This window comes from Podarcis tiliguerta (assembly GCF_965153285.1).
Source record: "Podarcis tiliguerta genome assembly, chromosome: 4".
NCBI lineage: Eukaryota > Metazoa > Chordata > Lepidosauria > Squamata > Lacertidae > Podarcis > Podarcis tiliguerta.
This window is the reverse complement of record NC_139537.1, coordinates 53,054,258-53,079,444: the sequence shown is the minus strand read 5'-3', so window position 1 is coordinate 53,079,444 and position 25,187 is coordinate 53,054,258. Positions and strand designations below refer to the sequence as shown.

Sequence of the window (25,187 nt, the reverse complement as noted above, 5' to 3'; positions counted from 1 at the left end):
AAAACCCACAGCTTTGATTTTAAAAAGTTCTCAGTTCGTATGTGATGCGGACAAGTTTAATAATAGATTTTGTTATAGCAAATCAAGAGTGATTAGATTAAATATGCTTAGAGAATAAAGCACTTTCCAAGATCAACAGGATAATAAATATTGTTTCTATCCATTCGGCTTTTCTAAATACTTTTTGAAGTACAGCACCCAAAATGTTCAGCACTTGGGCTTTGTCATACTTGACAAGCTGTCAGCTTTAATGAAAATGTTTTCTATCAGAAATTACATAGGTTTTCCCTTTCTATTTTTTCTGTCATCTTTTATGTCTAGCATTTTATGTTTTAGCAGAGCTGGTTGTTCAAGCCTTATGTAAGTATGTAAAATCTGTTAAGAAAAATAAGGAAAGATGTGTGCAGTTCTAAACAGTGCCTATTGGTGAGAATTGGATACTGTCAGATTTAACTGTGACATGTGGCAATAGCTGTTAATGTCTGGCTGACATCATTTTAACGAGGATAAGGCAAAAAGGTTGATGTTGCATACAGAATGTAAAGGTTTTGTGCACCTTGTTGGATCCTGAGATTCCTTGCAGAAATACTTCTCCAGGGTTCCCTAGGAAGAAGGATTGATTATTGGCAGACCAATCCAAAGAGGGTTGGCGATGAAGGACATGTGGCAATAATTGCAGGGACAGCTTATGTCTGCTTCCCCTCTGTGGGCAGGGGTCCAGTGGGTGGGCTGGGTGGAAGATGGCTGGCAGGGGCTGGAACTAGACAGGGAGCAGAAGCAGTGCTGAAAGACAAATAGCCAAACAGGGCTTCTGTGGTGCAGATATACTATGTAGGGCTGCAGTGGATGTTCATCAGTTTCAATTTGGGGGCCAAAATGAGTGGTTTCAGGGAATGGAGACAGAAATATTCCTGGAAAAACAACAGCCCTTAATTACAAGAACCTTTTTAAAATTCTGTTTCCAGCCATTGTTTCCTGCATCTGTGGCTAGTACTTTGCAGAAAGTAGAAAGGGTGAAATTGTTCTTTGTCTACTTCTTGAATTAGTCAAATGGGCCATTTCAGACAATCAGAATGATCAGGAATCCTTCCATTAACCTGTACACAGAGCCATGCCTGCACAGGGCTATTTTCTACAGTTGGTGAATTCATTTGTAAAACTCTAGTTGTCATCCTGCCGTGGCTTTCGTCTTGAATTTTTCTACAGCTGTTTAATGGATGGGATGTGGGACTTGGATCTAGGAAAACCCAAGTTTAAACCTCCATTCAGTCACAAAACTCACTGGGTCACTTTGGGCTAGTCACTATATTTCCACAGTACTTAGCCTCATAGAGTGGTGGTTAGAATAATATTGGATAAATTCTGTGTACGTTGCCCAAAGCACATTGGAGAAAAGGCAGGATACAAATGTTACATAAAAGTTTAGTATCATTGGCTGCCCCCCCTTCCCATTCTAATTCCAAACTTTCTTTCCTTTTTTCATATAATGAGTCTGATGTGGTCTGATACAGCTTTATTATTCATATCATCATATGTAATTATGTATATCAGCCCATTTAATTATGATATATCTCATACTCAGGTTTAGTGCTAACATAAAATAATATGCTTTTATATTTTTCACTGGCTGACTCACATCTAATAAGTAATTTCATTCCACTCTTCCATTTTATTTAAAATATCTTTATACTCTCTGCGCTGCAGCAGTGATGAATACTGAATTAATTATATCTTTCTCGAGCGATTCCACAATATACTGTGTGTGTTGTTGTTGTTTTAAAGTGATATTTCTTTAGGAAGTGCCATTGAGTTAAAGATAGGTAGTGACACACCGACTGATCATTTATGCGTCTAATCATTGACAACAATGTGCATTTTGGGCGTTTGACAGGAAAATTTGCAGTTCTTCAGGGTAGGAGAGTCACAAAGCTTTTCTGATTTGTAAAACTCCACATATTCTTATGTCTTTCAGGATCTAGATTTCTCATCACATCCACGGGAGCCTTGTATATTATAGATGTACAGAATGAAGATGGATTGTATAACTACCGATGTATCACACGGCACAGATACACTGGAGAAACACGACAGAGCAACAGTGCTAGACTTTTTGTATCAGGTACGACATGACACTTGCTGAATGGGAAGTACTTCATTGTTTTGTGTCTGCCCAGGATCTAGCCTTTTGGGGAAATTTTTGCTTTTGTCTTTTAGACTGAGAAGTTGCTTGTCTAGCAGCTTGAAGATAGACATCCTTGGGGAATCCAGATCTGTTTAAGGTAGTGGTGGGAAACTACAGATCTCCCATCATCTCTAGCCATTGGCTATGCAGGCTTAAGGGTTTGTGAGTCCATCAACATCCGAAAGGCCACAGGTTCTCCACCCCTCATTTAACAGTTGCTGCTGTGCACTTCATTTGCCAAGGAACCCCCAATGCCGGAGAAATGAAAGGGGTAGCAAAACGGTGGCAAAGGAGAAGTGGCAGCCTTGCTTAAAACAGGAAATGTGTGGCAAGTGGAGAGGCGAGTTTTTGGAAAGAGTGATATACTGCATGGGTGGTCTCTACCATGCTGAGTTGAGTCCATTCTTAACAAACCAGAAAAGCTGTTAAAGTCAATGGAAGAGGGAAAAGTGCCTGTTTGTCTAAAAATAGCTGTTTATGATGTTATACATAGGAACAATCTTCTGAAAAAGGAAGATCACACTCCTGCAATGAGGAATGCCTTAATGAGCTTTTGCAGTCTTCCATGCCCCAAAGCAAGGTTTATCTTTAGACTGCATGTTTGACAGACTAGATCACAATCCCTTCCAATGAATTTGAGACTCTGAAATGAATTGATCCATTGTGTTTCCAAGGATGAATAGCTTGAATAGGATGAACACAAGCTTCATTCTTAAGCAGGCATAGGCAAATTCGGCTCTCCAGATGTTTTGAGACTACAGTTCCGATCATCCCTGACCACTGGTCCTGTTAGCTAGAGATGATGGGAATTGTAGTCCCAAAACATCTGGAGGCCTGGGTTTGCTTATGCCTGTTCTTAAGGCAAATGAAACTAACCCTAAGACAAATGTGACATTATTTGGATGGAGATCTGTGGTCGGTGGATGAGGATTGTAACACTTTGTGCTAGTGGAAACCTTTTGCCAAACACTAATTTTGCTAAAAACATTTGCTCCAGACTTTTGTTACCTAGCCTGGGCGGGGGGGGGGGGGGAGAGAGACTGAACAATAATATTTTATAGTTGTTCCCACCTCTACATCACTAGCTAGAAGGTCCGCCATCCACAGTTAGTAGTCAGGTATTGTGGGCTCTCTCTGAACTCAGGTCAGGGGGTGGAACAAAGGATGGGAAAATAAACCTGCTCTTTATTGTGAAGGCAGCCAGCTTCATGTGGCTCTACTGGGCTTCTAATCTCTCATGGAAATAACCCTTTTTGTGTGTGTGTGTTTTTAATTAAGGGTTTTCTTGTAAGTGTAATGCCTCGTTGTTGTTTTTCCATGTAACATTTTTACAAATCCATTTCATTTGTTGAGGCATTAGGGGGAGAAGAAAAGAAAAAAGAAAGGGGGGTGGAGAGAGGGAAAATGGAAGGGGGTGGGGTCGGGTGGCGGTGTTTCTATTGTGTTTAATGTATGTAGAGTTTGGGGTCAGCGTTGTTTGTGTTGTTCACTTGTGTTCCTTTGGTGGTGAGAGAGGTTGGGGTTGGCCTAGGGTGTGATTGTTTGCTTGTGATTGGCTGTGGTGATCTTTGTTTTCGTGTGTGAGTGAGGTGGGTGGGTGTTTTGGATCAGGTTAGCCATATTGATTTGTTTGCTGTTGGTGGATTATTGTCATTGTCCTGTTGGGCTGTGTATGTGATAAAGGGAAATAACCCTTGTTATGCTGTTAAGCCAGTGATTCCCAGCTTTTAATAGCACAGCAATGGGTGAGGAGACAAAGCAGGAGGCTGATTCCTCTAGAACAGAGGTCTTTAACCAGTCCAGTTCCAAGACCCACCTTTGAATCCAAAGGAGCAACATAGGACCCACTTTAACTTTTTCATTTTTGATTCATACTTAACAGTGCTAGTATACATACTGCTCATCATTACTTCTAAATGAAAAGTAGGTTGGCAGCGTGGCAGGAGAAAGGCATGAGCATGTGGTTGGCCAGAAATGTGAACTTTGGGGGGAAAATAGCTTGTGCCTTTCTCCTGTGACATTGCAGCACCCATGGAAACTGATAAAATGAGCATCTCATCAGTATAATGTGTCCTAGTTGGGAGATAAATGTCTGGTCAGCCTAAGCTGGAATCCAACATGGCGGCATCAACTTTGCTGTGACCCACCTGGTGCAGCCTTGCGACCCACCTGTGGGTCTCTACCCATTGGTTGTAAACCTATGCTCTAGAAGAAGAGGAATTTAGATGGTTCCTCATCTAAAATATTGTGGCCCTAAGAAACCACTTTCTTTCTTTTCTTTTTTTTTAGACCCAGCAAACTCGGCTCCATCTATTTTGGATGGGTTTGACCACCGTAAAGCCATGGCGGGACAGCGAGTGGAGCTGCCTTGCAAAGCATCTGGGCACCCAGCACCAAAGTACCGCTGGCTGAAGGACAATGTACCCTGGGAGCCTGACAGCCGGTTCCGGCCAACGGTGACAGGCCTGCTGATAGAAAACACGCGCTCCTCGGACTCAGGCAACTACGTGTGCGAGGTGTGGAACAATTATGGCACAGCTGAGGTGATAGGTCGCTTACACGTAAAACGTAAGTGCATCGTAGAGCGCTGGAGTTTATCACCTGGGAGTGCAGGAGGGGTGCTGTCGAGGCAAACACATGTGGCATGTTAGTTTTTGCTTAACAGGGAAAAATTAAGCTATTGGGGAGTGGAGGCTTCTAACAGCATAATCCTATGATGAGTTAGTTCCAGATAAGTGTGTATTGGAATGCAACCTTAATTCATAATTTACAAATGCAATCCATGTGGTTCTCTTTATAGTGAGGTCAGTGGGAAATTGCCATTTTATCTTTGGGTTATTTTGCTGGTCCACGGCAGCCATTATACCAGAAACGATAGTGGGAGGGGGTGAAGAAGGGGGAGAGAGAAGACAAATAAGAGAGCATTTCACCCTTCCTTGTTTGCCTTTTGCAAACTAGGTTTTCCTGTTTTTTTCCATCATTTTGTGGTCAAAATTTCATGGTTAAGAATGCATTAGAAATCTCCCCATAGGAATCAATGGGTTAGCACTCACCTAACAAATGAATTCCTGAGAACACATTGTGTTCAGATAGTGGGACCTGCTATCCAAGCTTCTTTGGTGTCCATGCATAGACACAAGAATTGGAAGTGGAAGAACTCCTCGGCCCTAATGTTACCCCCTGCAACCCCCAGGACATCTGTCTATTGAGTGTGATAAGTGCAAAAGGGAATCTTAGCTGAGAACATAAGCAGGATTTCACACAATTGCGAACCCTGCTTGCAAGTAGGCTCCGCCTTTGCACAAGTTATGCTTGTGTGCAGGTGCCCATGCGGTGTGAGCAAGGAGTGCAATGTCAGAGTTTGAAGCAGAAGACACAGTCTTGCTTTCTCCACATACTTAGCACTCTTTGTTAATGGCAACATTGAAAGAGGAGTTACGCTGTAATGAACTATGCATGCTTTCCATTGCTTGTTGCTAGGGGTGGTATACTGATAACAGCCGAGAGGGAGAATTGCTTCATGCTTTACAAGGTAATCCTGTTTGTGGCAACTACTCTAGTGTTATACCCCGGTTTGTGCATTAAAGACCCAAACAGCAAAAATATTTAATTAACTGCTTGGAGATATGCACCAGGAGACTGCAGTGTGGAAGAAACACATTTTGTCTAACACTGTGTAACTACTCCGACCAAACTTAAAATGGCTGCCGCCATAGTGTCTCTCCTGGTATCCCCCAGAACTGCTCTGCTCAATGACCTATTCACAGGATTCTTTAATTCCTGCTGTCATTAGGATTTCTCCTCAACAAAATTATCAGGGATTTCGGGTGCTGTCTCAGGTGCTTCCTCAAACTAATATCCTTTGTCCTGTGAGCATCTTCTTCTAACAGATGCTTTGAAGTTAAGGTTCTGGGGTGCTAAAGGAAAGCATTCTGTACGTTTATGGGGGCATTCTTTACTACCCGCTGCCAAGGATGAGCCAAATGGGAAGGGATCCCATTTCAAAAGGTTTTTTGTTTTTTGTTTTTGAGCCCATGGGGCTCACAAAACCCTAGAGCCCGCTTCACAGAATACACCACTGGCTACAGCTCACTGGATCACGTACCAATCTGTTTCCCACGCCATCTTTCTAATATGAACTAGCCTGTTTTTCCTAATTGCCTCTTTCCTTTCCTCTTGAATCTGTAGAGCCTCTAAAAGCCACTATCAGTCCGCGGAAAGTGAAGAGCAGTGTTGGTAGCCAAGTGTCCTTGTCCTGCAGCGTGTCTGGAACAGAGGACCACGAACTCTTCTGGTACCGAAATGGTGAAATCATCAACACTGGGAATAACGTCAGGATCATTGGAATCAATCATGAAACACTTATTATGGATGGCATGGCCAAAAGCGATGGTGGGGCATACCAGTGCTTTGTACGCAAGGACAAGATGTCCGCACAAGACTACGTTCAGGTGGTGCTAGAAGGTCAGTCGTCTTCTGTTTTAGGGTGCCCTATGTATTTTCAAAAACTCTATATAAAAATGTGCATTGTAGTGACAACCCAACTGATCACGTGTTGGAAGTAAATAGTTGCAGAAGTAGGTGGGGCTGATAGGTGCATCTGCTGCAAGCAAAACCTGGACAAATTGGTGTCCAGAATTCAAGTGGTTTAAGGTGCATTCAAAAGTGGGGAAGAGTGTGTTATTTTTCCTAATTGTAATTCTAGAGTTTCTGTTGGGTTTTTAATCTTCCTTTCACATTGTGTTATGGAACAGTGGCTTTTTGACCAATGTACCAGCATGTTGTGCTCGATATCATTCATACCACTGGGCATGGCATGACACAGCAACAAACGAGATTGGGCAATGTTGCTACTCCCCTACCCTTTCTATTCCTCCATGAAAACAGCAGGGGGGAAACTATGCTGGTATACCACCCCAGATTCTGTCACTTTACTCCCACAATTTTCCAGGTTAAGGGTCTGCAGATGGATTTTTTTCTGGAATCCAATAACAGAAATGAATGCTAAACACGCACCATATTTCATTAGTTTTCTGAAAGTGGCTTTTATGTCATGTGAAAGCTCGGATATAATGCAGAATTTAACAAAGAAATGGCAGGGAAATGGAATGAACTGCCAAGTGAATGCAGCCATAGTAACCATTGTTACAATAATTCTTAAACTGTGCCATGCTTTCTGTCTAATTTTGAATACTTAGGCTTGCTTTCAAGGCTGTAGATGAAAAGCCGGAATAGTTTTCTGGGCAGAGGTGCAGAATGAGCATGTTTACATATTTATTTCTTGCATCTCAGTTTTGCATTTAAGTGGCTTATAGGGCAGCAGGGTAGGCAGAGAAGCACCTTCCTCACTGACTCGGTGCTTGAAACCAAATGGAAAGTCACATTCACCAAATGAGTGTCGTTGAGAATGGAAGGGGGAGGATGAGAACTGAGAACTGTGACACTGGATGGCTACTACAGTGTGTGGGATTGTGTGGGAGCCAGCAGATGTGGGATTGTGTGTGTCTATTGCACCACAGCTTGGCTAACAGCCAAATCCTATGCATCAAATCCTATGTAAATACCCAGAAGAAAGTCTCATTGTGTTCGAAAAGACTCACTCCCAGGTAAGTGTGCATAGGACTGTTAGCTATATAGGGCAATGTGAAACTTTCAGTAGCATTGCGCTATAAGGTGCAGATGCATTATTGACTTGCACCAATCAATCCCCTCGGGGGTGAGTCCAACCGCACTGCACTTCTTCTTTTACATTTCTAACTTCCCCAATTATTTATGGGAAATATGTGATACCAGGGCCTGGCAGCGAGAGAATGAATAATATCCAGATGGCATAGATGAACTGTGATAGAAGCACATTCTGCTGTTTACATCATCTAGCCTGTACATTTGGTTCTGATGGGTACCAAAATAACAATATAGTGCCAATAGGATAGGCCAATAATGACTTCAGTGCCTACCATATCTCTCTCCAAATGCCGTGGTTGCCATTGTCTTTTCCCTACTAAGTCCAGTACTGAGAAGGGAAGAGTCTCTCTGATCACACCCCTTTTCAAAAGCACTGTTGCCTTAAAGTCCAAGTTCATGCACCTGCCTAGGTTGCTTAGTAGTAAGGGCAACCCTGATAACAGTGATATTATGTGTTTATCATGTGGGCTTTGCCTACAAAGGTGGCAAATAAATAAAGTTTCTTTTATTCTTTATTTAAAAAATGATACATATTTTTAAATGCATACAATACACTAGAACAGGACAATGGATGTAAGAATAAAATGTGAGAATTAGCTAATATCTGTCTTAGAAAATAAAGCCTTCAGTAGTGTTAAACAGAAGCACCAACAAAACCACAATATCCTTGTGGTTACAAACAAACCTTATGAGTGCTAGAAATTCCCATGTTTTGTTATTTACATTTCACCCCCAACTTTTTTTTCTTTGGTAGAACAAATGTCTATTGAAACAGTGGCAATCATAATATGTAACTGACACCTTGTTCCACATCATAATCAAGTGAAGAAAGTAATCAATTTGTCTAGAAAGTATGAGGCTACAGTGCAGCCCATGGCATGCCCACTATTTTTAGAGTAGTCAGAGAAAAAGAAAGGAAGAGATTACCTGCCTAGGCCTAGTTACCTCAGCAACCATCTCCTGTGACTAAGAGAGCCTAAGGAGCATATTGATCATCTATAATGATGTCGAGAGAGTGCTGGTTATCAGAGAACGACAGCAGGAATGATTTCAAAGACACTCAGGTCTCACTGGGAAAATAATGTCTACTTTCATCTGAAAAAAGCCTGTCACTGGTGTTTTTTTTTAACCTTGCACTGGGGAGGGGTGCAGAGGTGCAGACTGAGCATGTTCCCTGATTTATTTGTCGTGTGTCAGTTCCCATTCAGTATAAAGAGCCTGTTGGGGTTTTTTTTTTGTCTTCTGAGAGATGACGGCACTAATGCACAGAGAGAGGGTGGGAGGTGGTGGGTCTCTCTCTCTGTGTGTGTGCACGCGTGTGTGTGTTTGTGTGTGCGCACCCACACACCAAGGAGTCAGGCATAAACACTTTTTGCTCTACTGCCTCACTTCTTCAAATAGGATTAGAATCAAGCAAGAGAGGGAAAGAAAGCAGGTGAATGGCTCAGCATCTGACCCTGTTGGAATATTTTCCTGTTTTAGTCTGCAGAAAATATCCAAGTGCTGAAGTCGCTTGTGGATCATGGTGCAGAGCAGATGAAGATGATGACGATTTTCATTTCCATACTGCTTTATATCTTTAAGGGGAAAAAATCTCAAAGCAATTTACAACACAATAAAACATCACATGAAACAATCGAGAATAAAATATTACTGAAAAAAATACAATCAAAGCAACATAGTTAACAGGAAACGAAAAGATTATCTTAAATATTTCAAGATAAAACATTACGATAAAGGTCAACTGCAGAATGCACATTTAATGCAACAGAGTTAACAAGAAAGAAAGTCAAATATAAAATGCACATTTAAAATAGCATACCCGTATTTTTCACTCTATAACACGCACCAGACCATAACACGCACATAGTTTTTAGAGGAGGAAAACAAGAAAAAAAATAATTCTAAACGAAACAGTGGATGTATGATTTTTGTGGCTCATGCTGTGGCCACAGACATGTGATCTGATGGTGAGTTTGGGGTAGCCCAATGCAAAAATCCTGAGGATCCATGTGGATCCATGCTTTGTAACCACATTTTTGCACCACTGCGGCCCTAGGCAACAGTGGGTGCGTGATTTTTTTGGTGCAAGTTGTAGCCATGGACATGCTATGTGATCTGATGGTGAATTTGGGGTGACCCAGTGCAAAACTCCTGAGGATCCATGTGGATCCGTGCTTTGTAACCACGTTTTAAGTGGGGAGGGAAGGAAAAGCACTCAAGGGACAAGGAGCACGTGTGGGGTGTGTGGAGAAAGGATGCTGCTAATAATGCAGAAGAGGGGTATAAGAGGAGAAGGCTCTTCTCCTCTCCCACTTTGCTCCTTTAAAGAAAGCAGGCTCTGCTTCTCTCCCACCTCCCCGGCTTAGAGAGCTGAAAAACTTTGCTGCTATTTAGCCAGCTCAGTGGGGAGGAGAGAGGGACAGAGAGCCTGCTTGCTTTAAAGGAGCCAACTGGACAGGAGCTGCTGACACTCGTGTAAGCGGCTCCTCTCCTCTCCCGCTTTGCTCCTTTAAAGAAGCAGGCTCTCTGTCCCTCTCTCCTCCCCACTCAGCGGCTCTTCTTCCGCTTTGCTGTTTCAAAGCGAGCCACGGAGGAGGGAAGGAAGGGGAACCACGGATCCTCTGCTCACAACTGCAGCAGATCCCCCCGCCATCCATAGGCATTCGCTCCAGAACATGCACAGACACTTCCCCTTACTTTCTAGGAGAAAAAAAGTGAGTGTTATGGAGCAAAAAATACGGTAATTAACAAGAGAATAAAATATTACCATAAGCATAGAACATATCTGTTGCTGTTGCTGCCAGTCCTGCCCATAGTAGTTCATGGTGGGGTGGGTGGCTGTGCCTGTGGAAGCTCAGGCTCAATGACCTAGCTCTGCACTAAGAGGCAGCACTGCTACTCCACTCCACCCACCATTGTCCTGCTGTCGATATGTGATGCTTGCAGCTCACATGCTCCTTTTTACCTGGCAGGAGCTGTGGGTCTCTGCTCTTCAGCTTAGACAAAATGAAACAAGGGCTCAGAGCAATTAGAGCAGTCCATCAGTTGGCTGTAGGCCTGTGCATTCACAGAATGAGCAGAGAGTGCTTATGTATTCAAAGAGCACCTTGTGCTTGTCACGTTCCATGAAGGCTATGAGGATTATTGATTAAGATTGGCAACTAGACTGGTTGTGTCCGTATGGAACATTCTGGCAGTTTGACCTGCCTAGCACTTTTGGTACCTTTGACCATGGTCATATCCACACATATATTTAAAGCACCAGGATACCACTTTAAACAATCATGGCTTTCCCCTAAAGAATCCCAGAAACTGTAGTTTGTTGGGAGTGCTATTTAAGAAACATATTCTCCTCGCAGAGCTATAATTCTGGAGTTCCTCAGGAAGAAGGATTGATTGCTAAACTATCTAGGAACAGCACTCCGCCATTTTGCTCCTGTTGCTATGCTGCAGTAAACTTTGGTTTGGCATTATGTGTCATCTGAACTTGAGCTTGATTGGTAGCATTGTCAGGTAACTGGAATGTGTGAAATTGTGGTGTCAGGGGAAATGTGGAGAGACTTGGGAGAGAGAAGAAGGAGCAGAGCTATGCCTCTTTTTAGTAGCGATTTAAAAACCCCAAAATGCTTAGCACATGCATTTCCTTTATAGGCATCCCAGTTGACTTAGATTCTTTTTTTCCCACCCTGTAGATGGAACTCCCAAAATAATTTCTGCCTTCAGTGAGAAGGTGGTAAGTCCAGGAGAGGGTGTTTCCTTAATGTGCAATGTGAAGGGAACACCTCTTCCTACAATCACATGGACATTAGATGAAGATCCCATAATTAAAGATGGCAACCACCGGATCAGCCAGATCATCACCTCTGAGGGAAATGTGGTCAGCTACCTGAATATCTCCAGCACTCAGGTCCGAGATGGCGGGGTCTATCGTTGTACTGCCAACAACTCTGCTGGAGTCGTCCTGTACCAGGCTCGAATAAACGTAAGAGGTGCTTGTCAAATCAGCTCCTCCAAAAACAACAAACAAATTCAACTCATTGTAGTAAAGGAGAAGATGACTGCATGCTATGAGCTTTGCCATGGAATGCTTAAAAATGACTTCTTTAATGCTGTTTCCATTTTCCTCTGCAATCTCATGTAGAAACTAATATATTACTAATATATCACTCTGACTGTAATCCTAAGCACTCTCCTTCCTCAGAATAAGTACCACAGAGGAGGCTTATTTCTGAATACAAATGCGTAGGATTGCACTATAATATAAAACTGTCTCCCTGTACTAATCAATTCAGCTAATATTTTTCAATGTGTTTTCAATTTTTTGTTTGTTTTTGTTTTGCTTGCATGTCTTTTTCTTCCTTTGGAGATCCCACATTTGCTGTTGCTATCTATGTATATAAGACATTTTGGTTTATTTCTATGTGGCATAATGCCGATTACTCTGCATAAATCAAAATGAGCATTAAGTTGTTTGATGATCTCAAAAATACTAGACTACTGGTTCAGCTTTGTTTTTTCTTCCCCTCCTATATCTGACATTAATTAAATCTTCACCAGCCTTTAATTTGTAATTGAGCTCAGATTTTTATCATGTGTGTATTCCAGGGATGCAGGCACGTAGCAGAAGAGTTAATTAGTGTGCCTGCTGTAGGGCTAGAAAAACTAAAAAGCACCAAACGATTAGGAAGACCCCTTAAGTGGCTCTTTGAAGTAAAAACTGTCACAGGCTGTGATTTCCAGTATCTAAAAGAATTGTATATTTAGAAGAAATTAATATTTCCTCTGCTTAAATACAGCCTTAAATTATTTTCAAGAGTTTCCTTTTACCTTTACAGGGCCAGCAAGCATCCGACCAATGAAAAACATTACAGCAATAGCCGGGCGGGATACCTTCATTCACTGCCGTGTCATTGGTTATCCATACTACTCAATCAAATGGTACAAGAATTCTAACCTGCTCCCTTTTAACCATCGCCAAGTAGCGTTTGAAAACAACGGAACGCTGAAGCTCTCCGATGTGCAGAAAGAAGTGGATGAGGGCGAATACACATGCAATGTTCTCGTTCAGCCCCAGCTGTCCACCAGCCAGAGTGTGCATGTGACAGTAAAAGGTAAAGGAAAGTCATACTTGCAGAATCGGGAGCCAAGAATTGCGTTTGGTCTGGCTTAACACATTACAGTGAGTGTGAAGCATCCCACTCTTGTCTACAAAAACACCAATGCATAAGAGCTCATATCAGTTGGTGTCTCCTCAGATATTATTCTAGTTTCCCACCAACAATTTTTATTCATAACCACCTTTAAAAGCACCAGCTGCAGAAGCTTTGCTCAAATGCTGCTGTGTCTGGGAACCCATTGTGTTACATATCACATCGTGGAAGTAGATGATTGAGGATAAGTCAAGCCATGTTGCATGAAGGTTCCTCAGGCCTTGTTAGCTAGCCCTTCAGATTCTGAGCTCAGTCAGACTGCGAAAGCTTCACATTCCAGTATAGAAACAGTGCAGTTTGAAGAGTCATTCCTTGCATTCCTATGCATGTCTAATTGAGTTCAATAGGTGTGTATAGGGTTGCAGCAGCTTTAACAATTCCACCATTGCCTTAAACCCAAATCTATTTAAAAATGAGCTTTTTCTGGAGAATTTCAGGGAGAAACAAAAGGTATGAAATCACTGATTTGGAAAACATCAGCATTTTATGGCTAATCACCTTAATATTAGTCTTTTGGGAATTAATTATTTTATAAAAAATGGTATACTAAAACCTTCTTACTGTTATGCATTACATTACATGCCAGCTGTCTAGTCTATGATCACTTTACTTCACATTTTCAAAAATGTCAACACGCAGTTCTTTAATGAATAGCATTTTCTTCTTCTTTTTGTTTCAGTACCACCTTTCATCCAGCCCTTTGAGTTCCCAAGGTTCTCCATTGGACAGCGAGTCTTCATTCCATGTGTTGTGGTCTCAGGGGATTTGCCAATCACAATCACCTGGCAGAAGGATGGCAGACCAATCCCAGCCAGTCTTGGGGTGACCATTGACAACATTGACTTCACCAGCTCCTTAAGGATTTCCAATCTTTCCCTCATGCACAATGGGAATTATACCTGTATAGCTCGAAATGATGCAGCAGCTGTGGAGCACCAAAGCCAATTAATTGTGAGAGGTAAGGTGATGTAATTAATCTGAGTGGTGACAATTAGATAGAAGTCAACAGTATTTTCCAATAACAGTTGTCTGATGGGACATACAAGCTTAAAAAGATATGAGGAGGCCTGCTGGGTCAGGTCAAAGGCCCATTTACTTCAGCATCCTGCTTTTACAGTGGCCAACCAGATGCCAATGGGAAGCCTGCAAGCAGGAACTTAATGCAAGAGTACTCATCCTGCTTGTGGCTCCCAGAAACTTTGAATATATTAGAATCTCTCCTCTCTTGTTAGAGAACAAACACCACAATAAGGTGGGTTTTTTTGGGGGGGTTAAAGAAACCTCAGAAGGCTTTTTATTCTGTGTGAAAATTTTGCATGGGAACCTAACCAACAATCTAGAAATGTTTTCAGGTACAGCTGGAAACCACATAATTTAATATATGGAATTTTTTTGAAGTGCTGCTCTTTGGGTTCAATACATTATTGTGGTTAGATCATTTCCCACTGTGCCAATTATTCACTTTTAATTTGGAAGACGATCTGAATTATGTTCTGCTATTAGGGGAATGTTTTCATTTTGCTTAGTGTTTTAAGAATACCATCACAATTGTTCAAATACTGAGCTTGTGTCTGCATGATTATGCTTTGATGTGTTAGTTCTTTGGTGTTCATCAACTGGCAGCCTATTAGCCAAAACAAGTTCACTAACCAAGACCATTGGTTCCTGAGTAGAGCTGTTTAATGGCAATATTATTGGGGGGGGTATTGCTTTGCTTTTGTTTTTATTATATATTTTGTGTTTCTCTTTTGTATTTTTATGTTGTGAACTTCCCTGAGATTTTTGGGTGAAGGGCAGTATGCAAGTTAGTTTAATATAAATAAATAAAAAGAACATTTTTTAAAAAAATCCCCTTAGATCTCAGGTTAATTTTCTTTAAAACACAGTGCAAAGTGCCAGCTGTCTTAAACGGGAGAATCTAGCAACCACACCTGGTCAACTTCCTCTCTGTGCCATTGGGGCATTTTGCCTGATGAAGTTGCGGTTGGCTTCTTCTCTGTGGCACTTAGGTGACACCCGTCCAGATGGTCACAGATCAGCACTGCCTCTGGTAGTCTCATAGCCCAGGATCTTGGTCCCTCTCAGTCAAAGGAGAGCGCCAAAGACTACAAGGACAGAGAAAGCAACTCCCTAGAAAACAGTTTCCATAGTGGTTGCCCCACTTAGAAGCTTCTGTGGTGAAAGAGCCCCAGCAGATAGCGATACCTTAATTCTAGCTCTGGAGGAGATAGCTTTGCTTTCCTCCTTGGACATAGACGACTCCTTCCCTGAACTACCTGCAGTCCCAGATAGCTTTGCTCTTCCACCATACCCAGGGACTGCAAGTAACATTTCAACCCTGGCGGGGTTACCACCTGTGTAATAGAATGCAGTGTTTCTAGTTTTAATATTGCAGCGAGTACACATTGAACCTCAGATTTTAGGCTGGGCCAAATAGCCTTATTCATATAGGCAAGGAGAAGGTTGAATCAACCCTTTATGCTGCTCGCTACAGAGTTAAGCAGTCATGTGGTCACTCCATTGCTTGCTCAGCTCACCTGTCAGCACATGATGAAGTGCATTTAATTTGCAAAACTGTTAGTATGCTGACAATCGAGCTGAGCTGGTGATGGAGTAATCAAACAACTGGTTTGCCATGCAGTCAGCTTGGCTCAACCCACAGATTGCTGGACATGGACATTTATATGAATCAGCCTGCACTTTAGCCCCTAGCAGACATTATGAGGAAGGGTGCGGGTAGAGGCAAAAATGAATAAATTTCAGAATGATCAAGTTGCATAATCTAGGGTATGCTGAAGGAAACCATTCTGTAAATCTATATGAACTCATCAACAGAGACAGGGTAAAATCCTTCTCTGGCTGCTTTCGCTATTGTTGACCACAGTAGTCTATTGGAGTGATTCTGTGGTTTGTGGGTGGGCAATAAGGGGCATTATCAGGAAATAGCATTGGAAGCTTCTCATTCAGTCCTATGTTAATAGCGCTATGGGGTCCCACAGAGTTTTGTCTTGGCTTCCATGGTGTATAATATGTATACGAAACTGCTGGGGAAGTGGAATGTGGTGCCACTGATATGCGGGTGCTACCCAGCTCCATTCCATCTGAATTAGGATGGGTAGCCTATGTAAGCTGTAACAAGTACTCATTTTGCCATTCCCAAAGGTTACTCAGTGAGCTTTAAAGTCATCTGCATCTCTTGCATGCACCTTAAGTTCTTGAAAAAGACTTTATCATTAGTAGAACATTCTTTCTGGCTTTGCAAATCACTTCTTTCTTTTCTTTTTGTTCCCCTCCAGTTCCTCCCAGATTTGTGGTTCAGCCAAGTGATCAAGATGGGATTTATGGGAAAGCTGTGATCCTCAACTGCTCTGCAGAAGGCTACCCTGTCCCCACAATTGTCTGGAAGTACTCCAAAGGTATTTCCCCACACTGATAAGATGCCATTTCCACACACACACACACACACGTGTATAACACACCCCTGTGTATAAGACGACCCCTATTTTTGGGGAATCCAAATTAAGGAAATGGGGGGGTTGCCCCAATCACTTCTGAAAGTCTCCTACTCACAGCTGCCACCAATCGCCTGTCCCCCTCACTGATACCCATGTATAAGACGACCCCCAATTTTTAACATTGTATTATACTAAAAAAAAAAAAAATGTTATACACAGAAAATTACGGTACAATAATTGAAAAATCTGAAGTGCTTTATTTCATTTAACATGTATATGGTAGTTTACAGAAGGGATTAATACCTCTGTGTGCCCGGTATAATTACCACATTTAAAAGAATACATCTCTTCAGAAAGATGTTGGTGATGCTGGTGGCCAAAAGTCAGCAATTTCCTTGCTTGCATACGGTCTGAAAGGGAACAGCCAGTCCTCATTACTGTATCACAAAAAGCTTTTGAAACTACCCTCCATTTCAAAAAGAAATTGTCATGTAATGGGCAGGTATGGTTGCTATTTGAAGGAGTGGACATTGCAAGTCCAAACACCTCTTGGCCTTCTTACACTTTTTAATAGTTCTTTGCATGCTGATTAGTATCCCTTACTAATTTTTTAATAGGGCACCACTTTGGAGTTCACCTTGATAAATATCTTAGCCATACTTGGTAGTCCCCAGTAATGCGTATATCATGTTATCTGTTTCTGATTTCTCTCTCTCCATTTCCCATTATTGGTTGACCAGATACAGTGTTCTTAGATCCTTGATGTGAAGTCCAGTATTGTTGTTCTGATTTTCAGTATCCATCCTTGGTACCAACTGAACTGATTTTTTTTTTAATGGAAGAAATCCATGGGTAGTACAGCCAATCATATCCTTTCAGCCCTTTGAAAGGTCAGACAGCATTAGCATACCTAGTAATTTAGTTCATGAGTTACCTAATGCATTAATGTTTTCTGTTCATATAACAAGAGTATTATTTCTGGCCCCACTTGACTCTAACCAAATATATGCAATTGGCAGATTGTATTTATTTTTTAACTTTAAAAACATTACATGGTGGATGGTGTCCTACCTACCTAATTTTCTTTATGGCATATTTGGGTATCAAAGCTGATTTAAAAACAAAAACACTAGGTCCAGCCTTTCAGAACCTACATGTTCTTTTGAACTACTAAACTTTAGACCTCAGTGCCTTTTAGCCTTTGATTTCTTTTTAAAAAGTCACTCAGAAATCTTATGGTTTTGGAAGCTGTTCATGAGAAGAATGAGAACTATGAAGTAGGTTAAATGAGCTTTCTCAATGGGTCAGCTAGCTTGTTAGCCTTTTAAAGCTTACTGTTCAATATCATTGGTGTTGTAACCATATTTGACTGTCACTTGAATATCACTGTTCTAATACAAACAGGTAGCCAATACTTGCCATTGTTGTTCCAAGTGCTATTTGCTGCAGGCACCCTGAAAATGATGTGGCCAATGCAGTTGCAGTGGGCCCTAACCCATCGTCTTCAATCATCTGAAGGAAGATTTACATGGGGACTTTGCAAAACTTTCCCAAGGAGTTGTGCCCAGGTCCTACATTGTTACAGTTCTGGAAGCATCTGTAGGCCATGGATAGCCTGCAGATTAGTCCTGAAGAACATCTGTCTGCTGGCATGTACTGGTACACGAGGGCAGGGGAACTGCTTCCAGTGGTTTCTTCCACACCACTTTGGAAATATCAAGATGGAAGGAACCACATGGGCAGCATAAATATCCTAGTTTCCTTCCACAGAGGCATTCCACTGCTTCGTTTCTTGTTTGCTATGTGTTCTATTCCCAATGTTAATTTTTTTAATTATTTTTTTGGTGTCATGGGGATTGCATACATTTCTGGATATTCAAGCATAAATTGAGCATAATTTAGCTATCAGGGAACTAAATAATCATAATAAAAATAAGTTTTATTATTTATACCCCGCCCATCTAGCTGGGTTTCCCCAGCCACTCTGGGCAGCTCACTGCACTAAACCACAATAAATATGGTTGTCAACCTAAGTGCTTTATTTTCAATCTGACTCACAGTGATTATTACAAGCATCATAAGAACGCCTTTTTCTATGTGATTTGATTTATAACATTTTGTCATAAAGCAGTCTCTCCTTCCTCGCCGCCGCCCCCCCCCCCACAATTTAGTGGTGGGGGTCTGAAAATCCTAGGTCACTTTAGTTTGGTTCTGTCCATAACACTCTTCTCCCCTCTTGTGTCTTATTTCCACCTTCCGATTCACCTTTTATTCTTGCAATAGGTGCTGGAGTCCCCCAGTTCCAGCCAATTGCATTGAATGGGCGCATCCAGCTTCTCACAAATGGCTCCTTGTTGATCAAGCATGTGCTGGAAGAAGATAGTGGATACTACCTCTGCAAGGTCAGCAATGATGTGGGGGCTGACGTCAGCAAGTCCATGTACCTCACTGTTAAAAGTAAGAATTTATTCCTGATCCAAGTAATAACTATTAAGTTGAAAAGGCATATCTGTAATCTCCTGTATTTAAATATATAGACAGAAAATGCTGGGTACAACTAGAGGAAGATTCAGTGTGCAAGGGAGGGGAAGAGTTGACACGGCATATCAAACATTTCAGTCAACTTCTGGGACCATATTTGGAGCCCCTTGGAGTGGTCTTACCTGGGGCTCCTACCTGGTGCTTCCCATATGTTTTATTGTAATGTATTTATTGCATTTATATTTTCTCCAAGGAGTTTGAGGTGGCATACAAGGTTCTCCCCCTCCTCCTTTGCTCCCCACAACAACCCTGTGAGGTGGGTTAGGCTGAGAGGCAGTGAATGACCCAAGGCCACCCGGGAAACTTCATGGCTGGGTGGGGGATTCGAACCCTGGTCTCCCAGGTCCTAGTCTGACACTCTAACCACCACACCACACTGACTTGGGGGGAGATATAACTCCCATCAGCTCCACCCAGCAGAGCTGCGCCTGATGGGAGTTATAGACAAAAAATATCTGGAGGGCACCAGGTTGGGAAAGGTTGTCTTAGGGTATGGGACACCTTTTGTATTACATTGATATATTAAACCAAGACAGAGTTGATTCAAATCACTGCATAGTGCTTGAGAATGCTTTCACCAGGGGATGCTTATTCATTATTTTTAGTTTTCATAATGACAGCATCTCAGCTCAAGGTCCCCTGTTTCTGTCACTATGAGAACTGATGATTTCTCAACAATAGCATGCATCCTTTGTTCTGCAGTCACTGGGCCAGATGTTCCCAAGCTCCCCCTCCCCCCGTGGACCACTTGAAACTTTCTGAAGCTCTTGGTGGACCACTTAATGATTTTTTTGTTGTAGCAATTGTAGTGTGCTGTGCTAGATGCTGTTTGATTTCTAATTTTATTCTTAATTGCGTCTTTTATTTCTAATATTGAACTCAACAGGACTTACTTCTAAGTAGCATGGTTAGGAATGTGCAGTTATTTTCCATTAACTTCAATGGGTCTGCTCTGAGTCAGACTAGCTTTGAATACAACCTAATGTTAGAAACACCTAATAGCAATGCAATTAAGATTCGTATTCATATTTAGAAGAGTTTGGATTTCTATATCCCACTTTGTCACTACCCTAAGGAGTCTCAAAGCAGCTAACAATCTCCATTCCCTTCCTCCCCCACAACAAACACTCTGTGAGGTGAGTGAGACTGAGAGACTTCAAGAAGTGTGACTGGCCCAAGATCACCCAGCAGCTGCATGTGGAGGAGTGGGGATGCGAACCCGGTTCACCAGATTACGAGACTACTGCTCTTAACCACTACACCACACTGGCTGACTTGCCATGGAGCGCCTGAATGAAGCTCATGGACCACTGGTAGTCAGTCCATGGACCACCATTTGGGGACTCCTGCACTAGGCCATTCATAGTAAATAGCCACATTTCTCAAAAATGAGGTGGCGGTATGGCTGGCTCCCACATTATGAGCCATTTTGACAAGTTCAACAAATATGTGTGCATAGAGGTTTCCCTTATATATGGGGAAGAGCTTTGTGTCTTCATGTACACTGTTGTCTTGCAGAATCTAGGACTGGACCATGCCATAATGCAGTGGGCTTTTTTCTACCCTATTGAAATGGTGAAGAGTCATGCTCATGCCTTTAAGCTACATTCTACTTTCTTATTTCTATCTCTTGTTTTAGATAATAATTTGAACTCTGGCCTTTTGGATTAACACTGAGTTTCTAGAATACGGGGACAGTTAGGAATATTCTTCGTTTTGTCCTTCAAATTTGTCATCAGTTGGTTGCAGAAGCTGTTATATAAACGACGGGTCTCCTTTCTTGAGAGAGGGAATAAAATAGTGCGAATATGCCTGACTGACTCTTGGAGGTCTCAAACCAGGCACTCCACTCTTGTCTTTTATTGGACGGGTCAATAGTGGGTTCCTGCATGTTACCTTGTGGAAGTGCTGCGTAAGGAATATTTCCATGGACTTCTCGTGTCATGAGAGCTGGGCCTAGCATCAGTAACGCAGCACTTCAGTCTGTCAGTCAGGTGATGACCTACCACTGTGTTACTGAAGTCCTTTGAAACACATTACCACAAGTAAGGAGAGTTTTATGGCCCACTAGACTAGTGAATAGAGGGATATAGGCTATGGAAGATTTTGCTGAGGGTGGCACTTTTATCTGATTCACTGAGCACATGAAGGTTATGAACCATTCCTATGACGGCGCTTTCGCTTTGCTTAATAGGATTGTGTTCACTAAATAAATAGCTGTGCTAGGGTTGTGGTTTCAAGGCCTGTGGTGCAGCAACCTCACAGAATCGTATATAATTTCATTTACCCAGAATGCAATGTCTTGGCCAATAGATCTAGGAAACCTGTGGGGCTAGCACTTTACACTGGGGACAAATTTAAGTGGCAGGTGGCTACTGTGGATGGAAACCAAAACGTTGCCTGGGGGCCAGGTGAGGATAGTGGCAAGTTTTTTTTAAAAAAGGCATGTCTGTATGGGGGTTGTGTTTTGGAATGAGGTAGAGGTCAATTGATAGCACTACGCTGAGGGCCCCCTGAAGTTTGATGAAAGATTCTGAATATTAAGTACTGCTGAACATTGAAGGCTTTGAAAAGATTTAGCACAGGTCTTTTCAGGGCATACTAGTGGCATTAATCCCTGGTTGAAAATGTGTGTTTCTTCTCTAGCTTAGTTGGTTAGAGCATGGTGCTGATAATGCCAAGGTCACAGGTTCGATCCCTGTATGGAACAGCTGCATATTCCTGCATTGCAGGGGGTTGGTCTAAATGATCCTCAGGGTCCCTTCCAACTTTACAATTCTATGATTTATTGATATACTGTCTCAGTGATGAGAGGACTTTTTGTCCTAATTAATCTGGAATGGTCCAGTATAACACACAAGACAAGATATGAGGAATTGCTCACATTTTGCAGTGTTGGGCTTTGTTTGTTTTTAAGAAATCAGGCAGAACAGCAGTTTTCCAAGGCAACTGTTAACAGGCCAGTTGTAGATTAGTAGTAACGCGGTGCCTTTTAGTAATCAGGTACAAAAAACCCCACCCTAGCTTCTCCTTGGTTGACAGCTATACACAGTCTTTGTCTGATCATGCCATGCAGTTTCATGTGTGATAAAAGAGCATCCCTTATCAAATAAGAGCAGGGACATCTCTGGAGAGTCAGTTACTGTTTGAATCTAATGAAAGCTCCTCTGGCTCTAAGATAACAAACATAGACATGCAATGCCATGCTCCCCCCTCCCCTCCTCTCTCTGCACACTCACACGTTCAGTCTTGCATTTGAAAAGCAGTTACCACATGCACTGTTTGTTAGGCGAGACTGCCTTGAGCCAAGCATACATTAAAGGCAGTGGGGAGATCAATAGGCAGAATTATATGATTGGTGTTTCATAGGCAATAGCAATAAGAACCTCTGTGGTGTTCTGCAGATCTTTTATTCGCGTTCATGCTTTCATTCATTGCTTTATTGTTCCTTTGTTGTATTTTCCTCCACCATTTTCCTTGCTTCTTACACACACGCACATGCACCCCTCCCTGCTGCCTTCAATATTGGCTTTTCTGCTCCAGTCCTGAGGGATATCTGTACTACTGCAAGCCTCAAGCTCCCTCGCAGTGTGACTCACTGCTAGCCATTAATTGATCCCACATAATGTGTTTGCCCAGCTCTGCAAGGTCACACTCTAACTGCCTCTCCTTGTACTCAGAATGAGAGGAGGGAGGGAAAAGTGCTACAGGCAGCGTTTTCTGGGTGACAAGGTTAGAAAGAAATGTAGTTCTCAAAAATGCAAAAATGACTGACAGATCTTTTCCGGCTAACCCTCCTCGTCCACCCTCTCCCAGTGCATTCCTTAGTAATTAGAGGCTTTTTGGGCAAACTTTACTATGATAGAGCTACTGAGAAACTAATGCCGATTAAGAAGCATCATTTAGGTCATGAGAGTCCAGGAAGTAATTTGCTGCTCTGAGAAAGATGTATGTAAAGATCAACACCTCTCATCTCACAAACCACCAGTAATATGTGTTCACAACTTGCTAGCAGTTGAATAACTCCAATATTTTAAAATGAGATAATTATACACAAATGACATATTTTTCACTATTTGATTGAAGGGCTCATCTGGGGTGGGGGAGGGGGCCCTCACCCACTTTATAAATAGGATTTCCACACACACACCATGACCCCAATGAATCACAATCATAAAAATCTAGCCTTTGCAACTTTTCAATATGTCTTTCTTGGTTTTTCGACTTGGGCAAATGGAAATGTTGGGATGCCTGCTCGTTATTGTTTGGGAAAACTTAAGTCTTTCCCATTCTCTCATACTTGAAAGGCTGTGAAAAAGGGCAGTAAAACCGTTCCTTATTTCCATACTGAGTACTGAGACCTCATGATGGTAAAATTTACCTTTTTATATAAAAATGATCTAGTCTGCCTACTTGGGACTGTGTTGCAAGCCAAGCAATACAACAAAGCATCTGCTGTTCTTCTCAACAACAGATGCATTATTGACTCAATCAACTTTCCACAGGTGCCATTGGTTTCCAGAGACTTAGGGATCTCCAGATGACTTGATTATTGATTATTCTTCTCGATTTGCTTGCACAAAGCTTATGTCTTGGTCAGACTCTGTCCAGTCTTTATCAAGCATTCATTCCGATTTCTTTACAGGCTGATTTCAGGACAATGCACATTCATCCTGATTTGCTTGCAAGGTGCTAAAAACTTTCCCATTAATCATCCACCCGTCCCACACTTTTCTGTGCTTCCCCCCCCCATCACTTTCCTAACAACAAATAGTCTGTTGTTGTTTTTAAATAGTGGATTTGTTGTGCTAGGGTGGCAGGATGCATTTCAATCATTTTAGCCCACTTTAATTGTGCAAATCTAAATTTCTGGTATGTGCTTTCTTCCCACAAAATAATGAGAGCTTGGAGGCACCCTAGCCATATGCAGAATTAATATCTGATGTTTATCAGGTATTCGTGATGCCAGATATGGATATTTGGAACATTTACGTGGAACGATATTTTAAAATATATATGAATGAAATTATGGCCCATTTGTGATTCCAGGCTTTGTGTGTATGTATATGTATATGTCTCATTTGCCTTGCAAAATGACACAGAAGTGCCTAAGTAAATAAGTGAAGCACCTAAGGGCATAAACACCACAATCTACTGCTTCCCAATGAGCATGTGCCCTCAAGTCTGTGTAAAGGCAGGGTGCATCTGCCTAATTTTTAATTTAAAAAAATACTATCTGTGGTTCGTGATGAAGAAATATGGCCAGGAATTACCGAATGTAAAAGTGACTGTGAGTGGAAGAGGAAGATTAAAACAAAACAAGAAAACAAAGTAGTATTTTTTTTTATTTGTGGCACCCAGATAATAGAATAGCCTCCTGGGGGTATAGTAAAATCAGGGATCCTAAGTGATTTTGGTTTTTCACAACTCATTGTAAATTACACTGCAAGGAGGTGATCCTTTTGTTTTCAGTTCTCTGGCTTGTGAGTAACTGAATGCAGAATTATAGCCTTCATGCCTTCCCTGCCTCCCTTCCCCTTAGGCTTTCTCATATAAGTCTCCGGACGCTTTATTTATTGCCACTATACCATTCTGGCAAATACCTAATTGTTCATTGCTTTATACGTTTTATATGTAATTGTCATTTAAGAATATCAAATGGAAAAGCTGAGTTTCTGCCTGATGGAAGCCAAAAGCTGTGGAATGTATAAAAATAAATGGAAGCACTAGAATCACCTGAATATGCAGTTGTTATCCTCAGATGCATGCTGGCGCATGATAACAAATCAGTATTTTTTATATTACTATGTTTGATCGCACAGCCAGACTCAGAGAGGAGCTGCAGGAAAATTTATGCTAAACCTTGAAAACATGAAAAAAGTTTCCCTAGACACAAGAATTTGCTCTTGTTAGTATAACAGGCATTTTCTTTTTTTTTTTACTTTGGTCCTAATGAGGTCCTCCCACCATGCGAGATGAACAAGCTCCAAGTGCTGTTTGCTGCCTCTTCAGACCATCAGCACAGCTTTGATTTAAGGACTTGCACTTTAATCACCCATCATGTGTCATTACCCCGACAGGCGGCAGCAGCCGCAAGATACAAGCTCCAAT

The 25,187-nt window shown here is 41.8% G+C and overlaps 1 protein-coding gene across 1 annotated transcript in view; it reads left to right on the top strand.

Moving 5' to 3' along the window:
• The window catches only part of DSCAM (DS cell adhesion molecule), a 317,397-nt gene that overhangs the window by 176,840 nt on the left and 115,370 nt on the right, over window positions 1-25,187 (top strand). Inside the window, exons 4-11 of the mRNA XM_083438762.1 lie at window positions 1,973-2,119; window positions 4,472-4,750; window positions 6,371-6,646; window positions 11,563-11,859; window positions 12,706-12,981; window positions 13,760-14,038; window positions 16,377-16,496; window positions 18,819-18,992. Coding sequence (XP_083294888.1) covers window positions 1,973-2,119; window positions 4,472-4,750; window positions 6,371-6,646; window positions 11,563-11,859; window positions 12,706-12,981; window positions 13,760-14,038; window positions 16,377-16,496; window positions 18,819-18,992 — 1,848 coding nt within the window. The remainder of the gene's footprint in view (window positions 1-1,972; window positions 2,120-4,471; window positions 4,751-6,370; window positions 6,647-11,562; window positions 11,860-12,705; window positions 12,982-13,759; window positions 14,039-16,376; window positions 16,497-18,818; window positions 18,993-25,187) is intronic.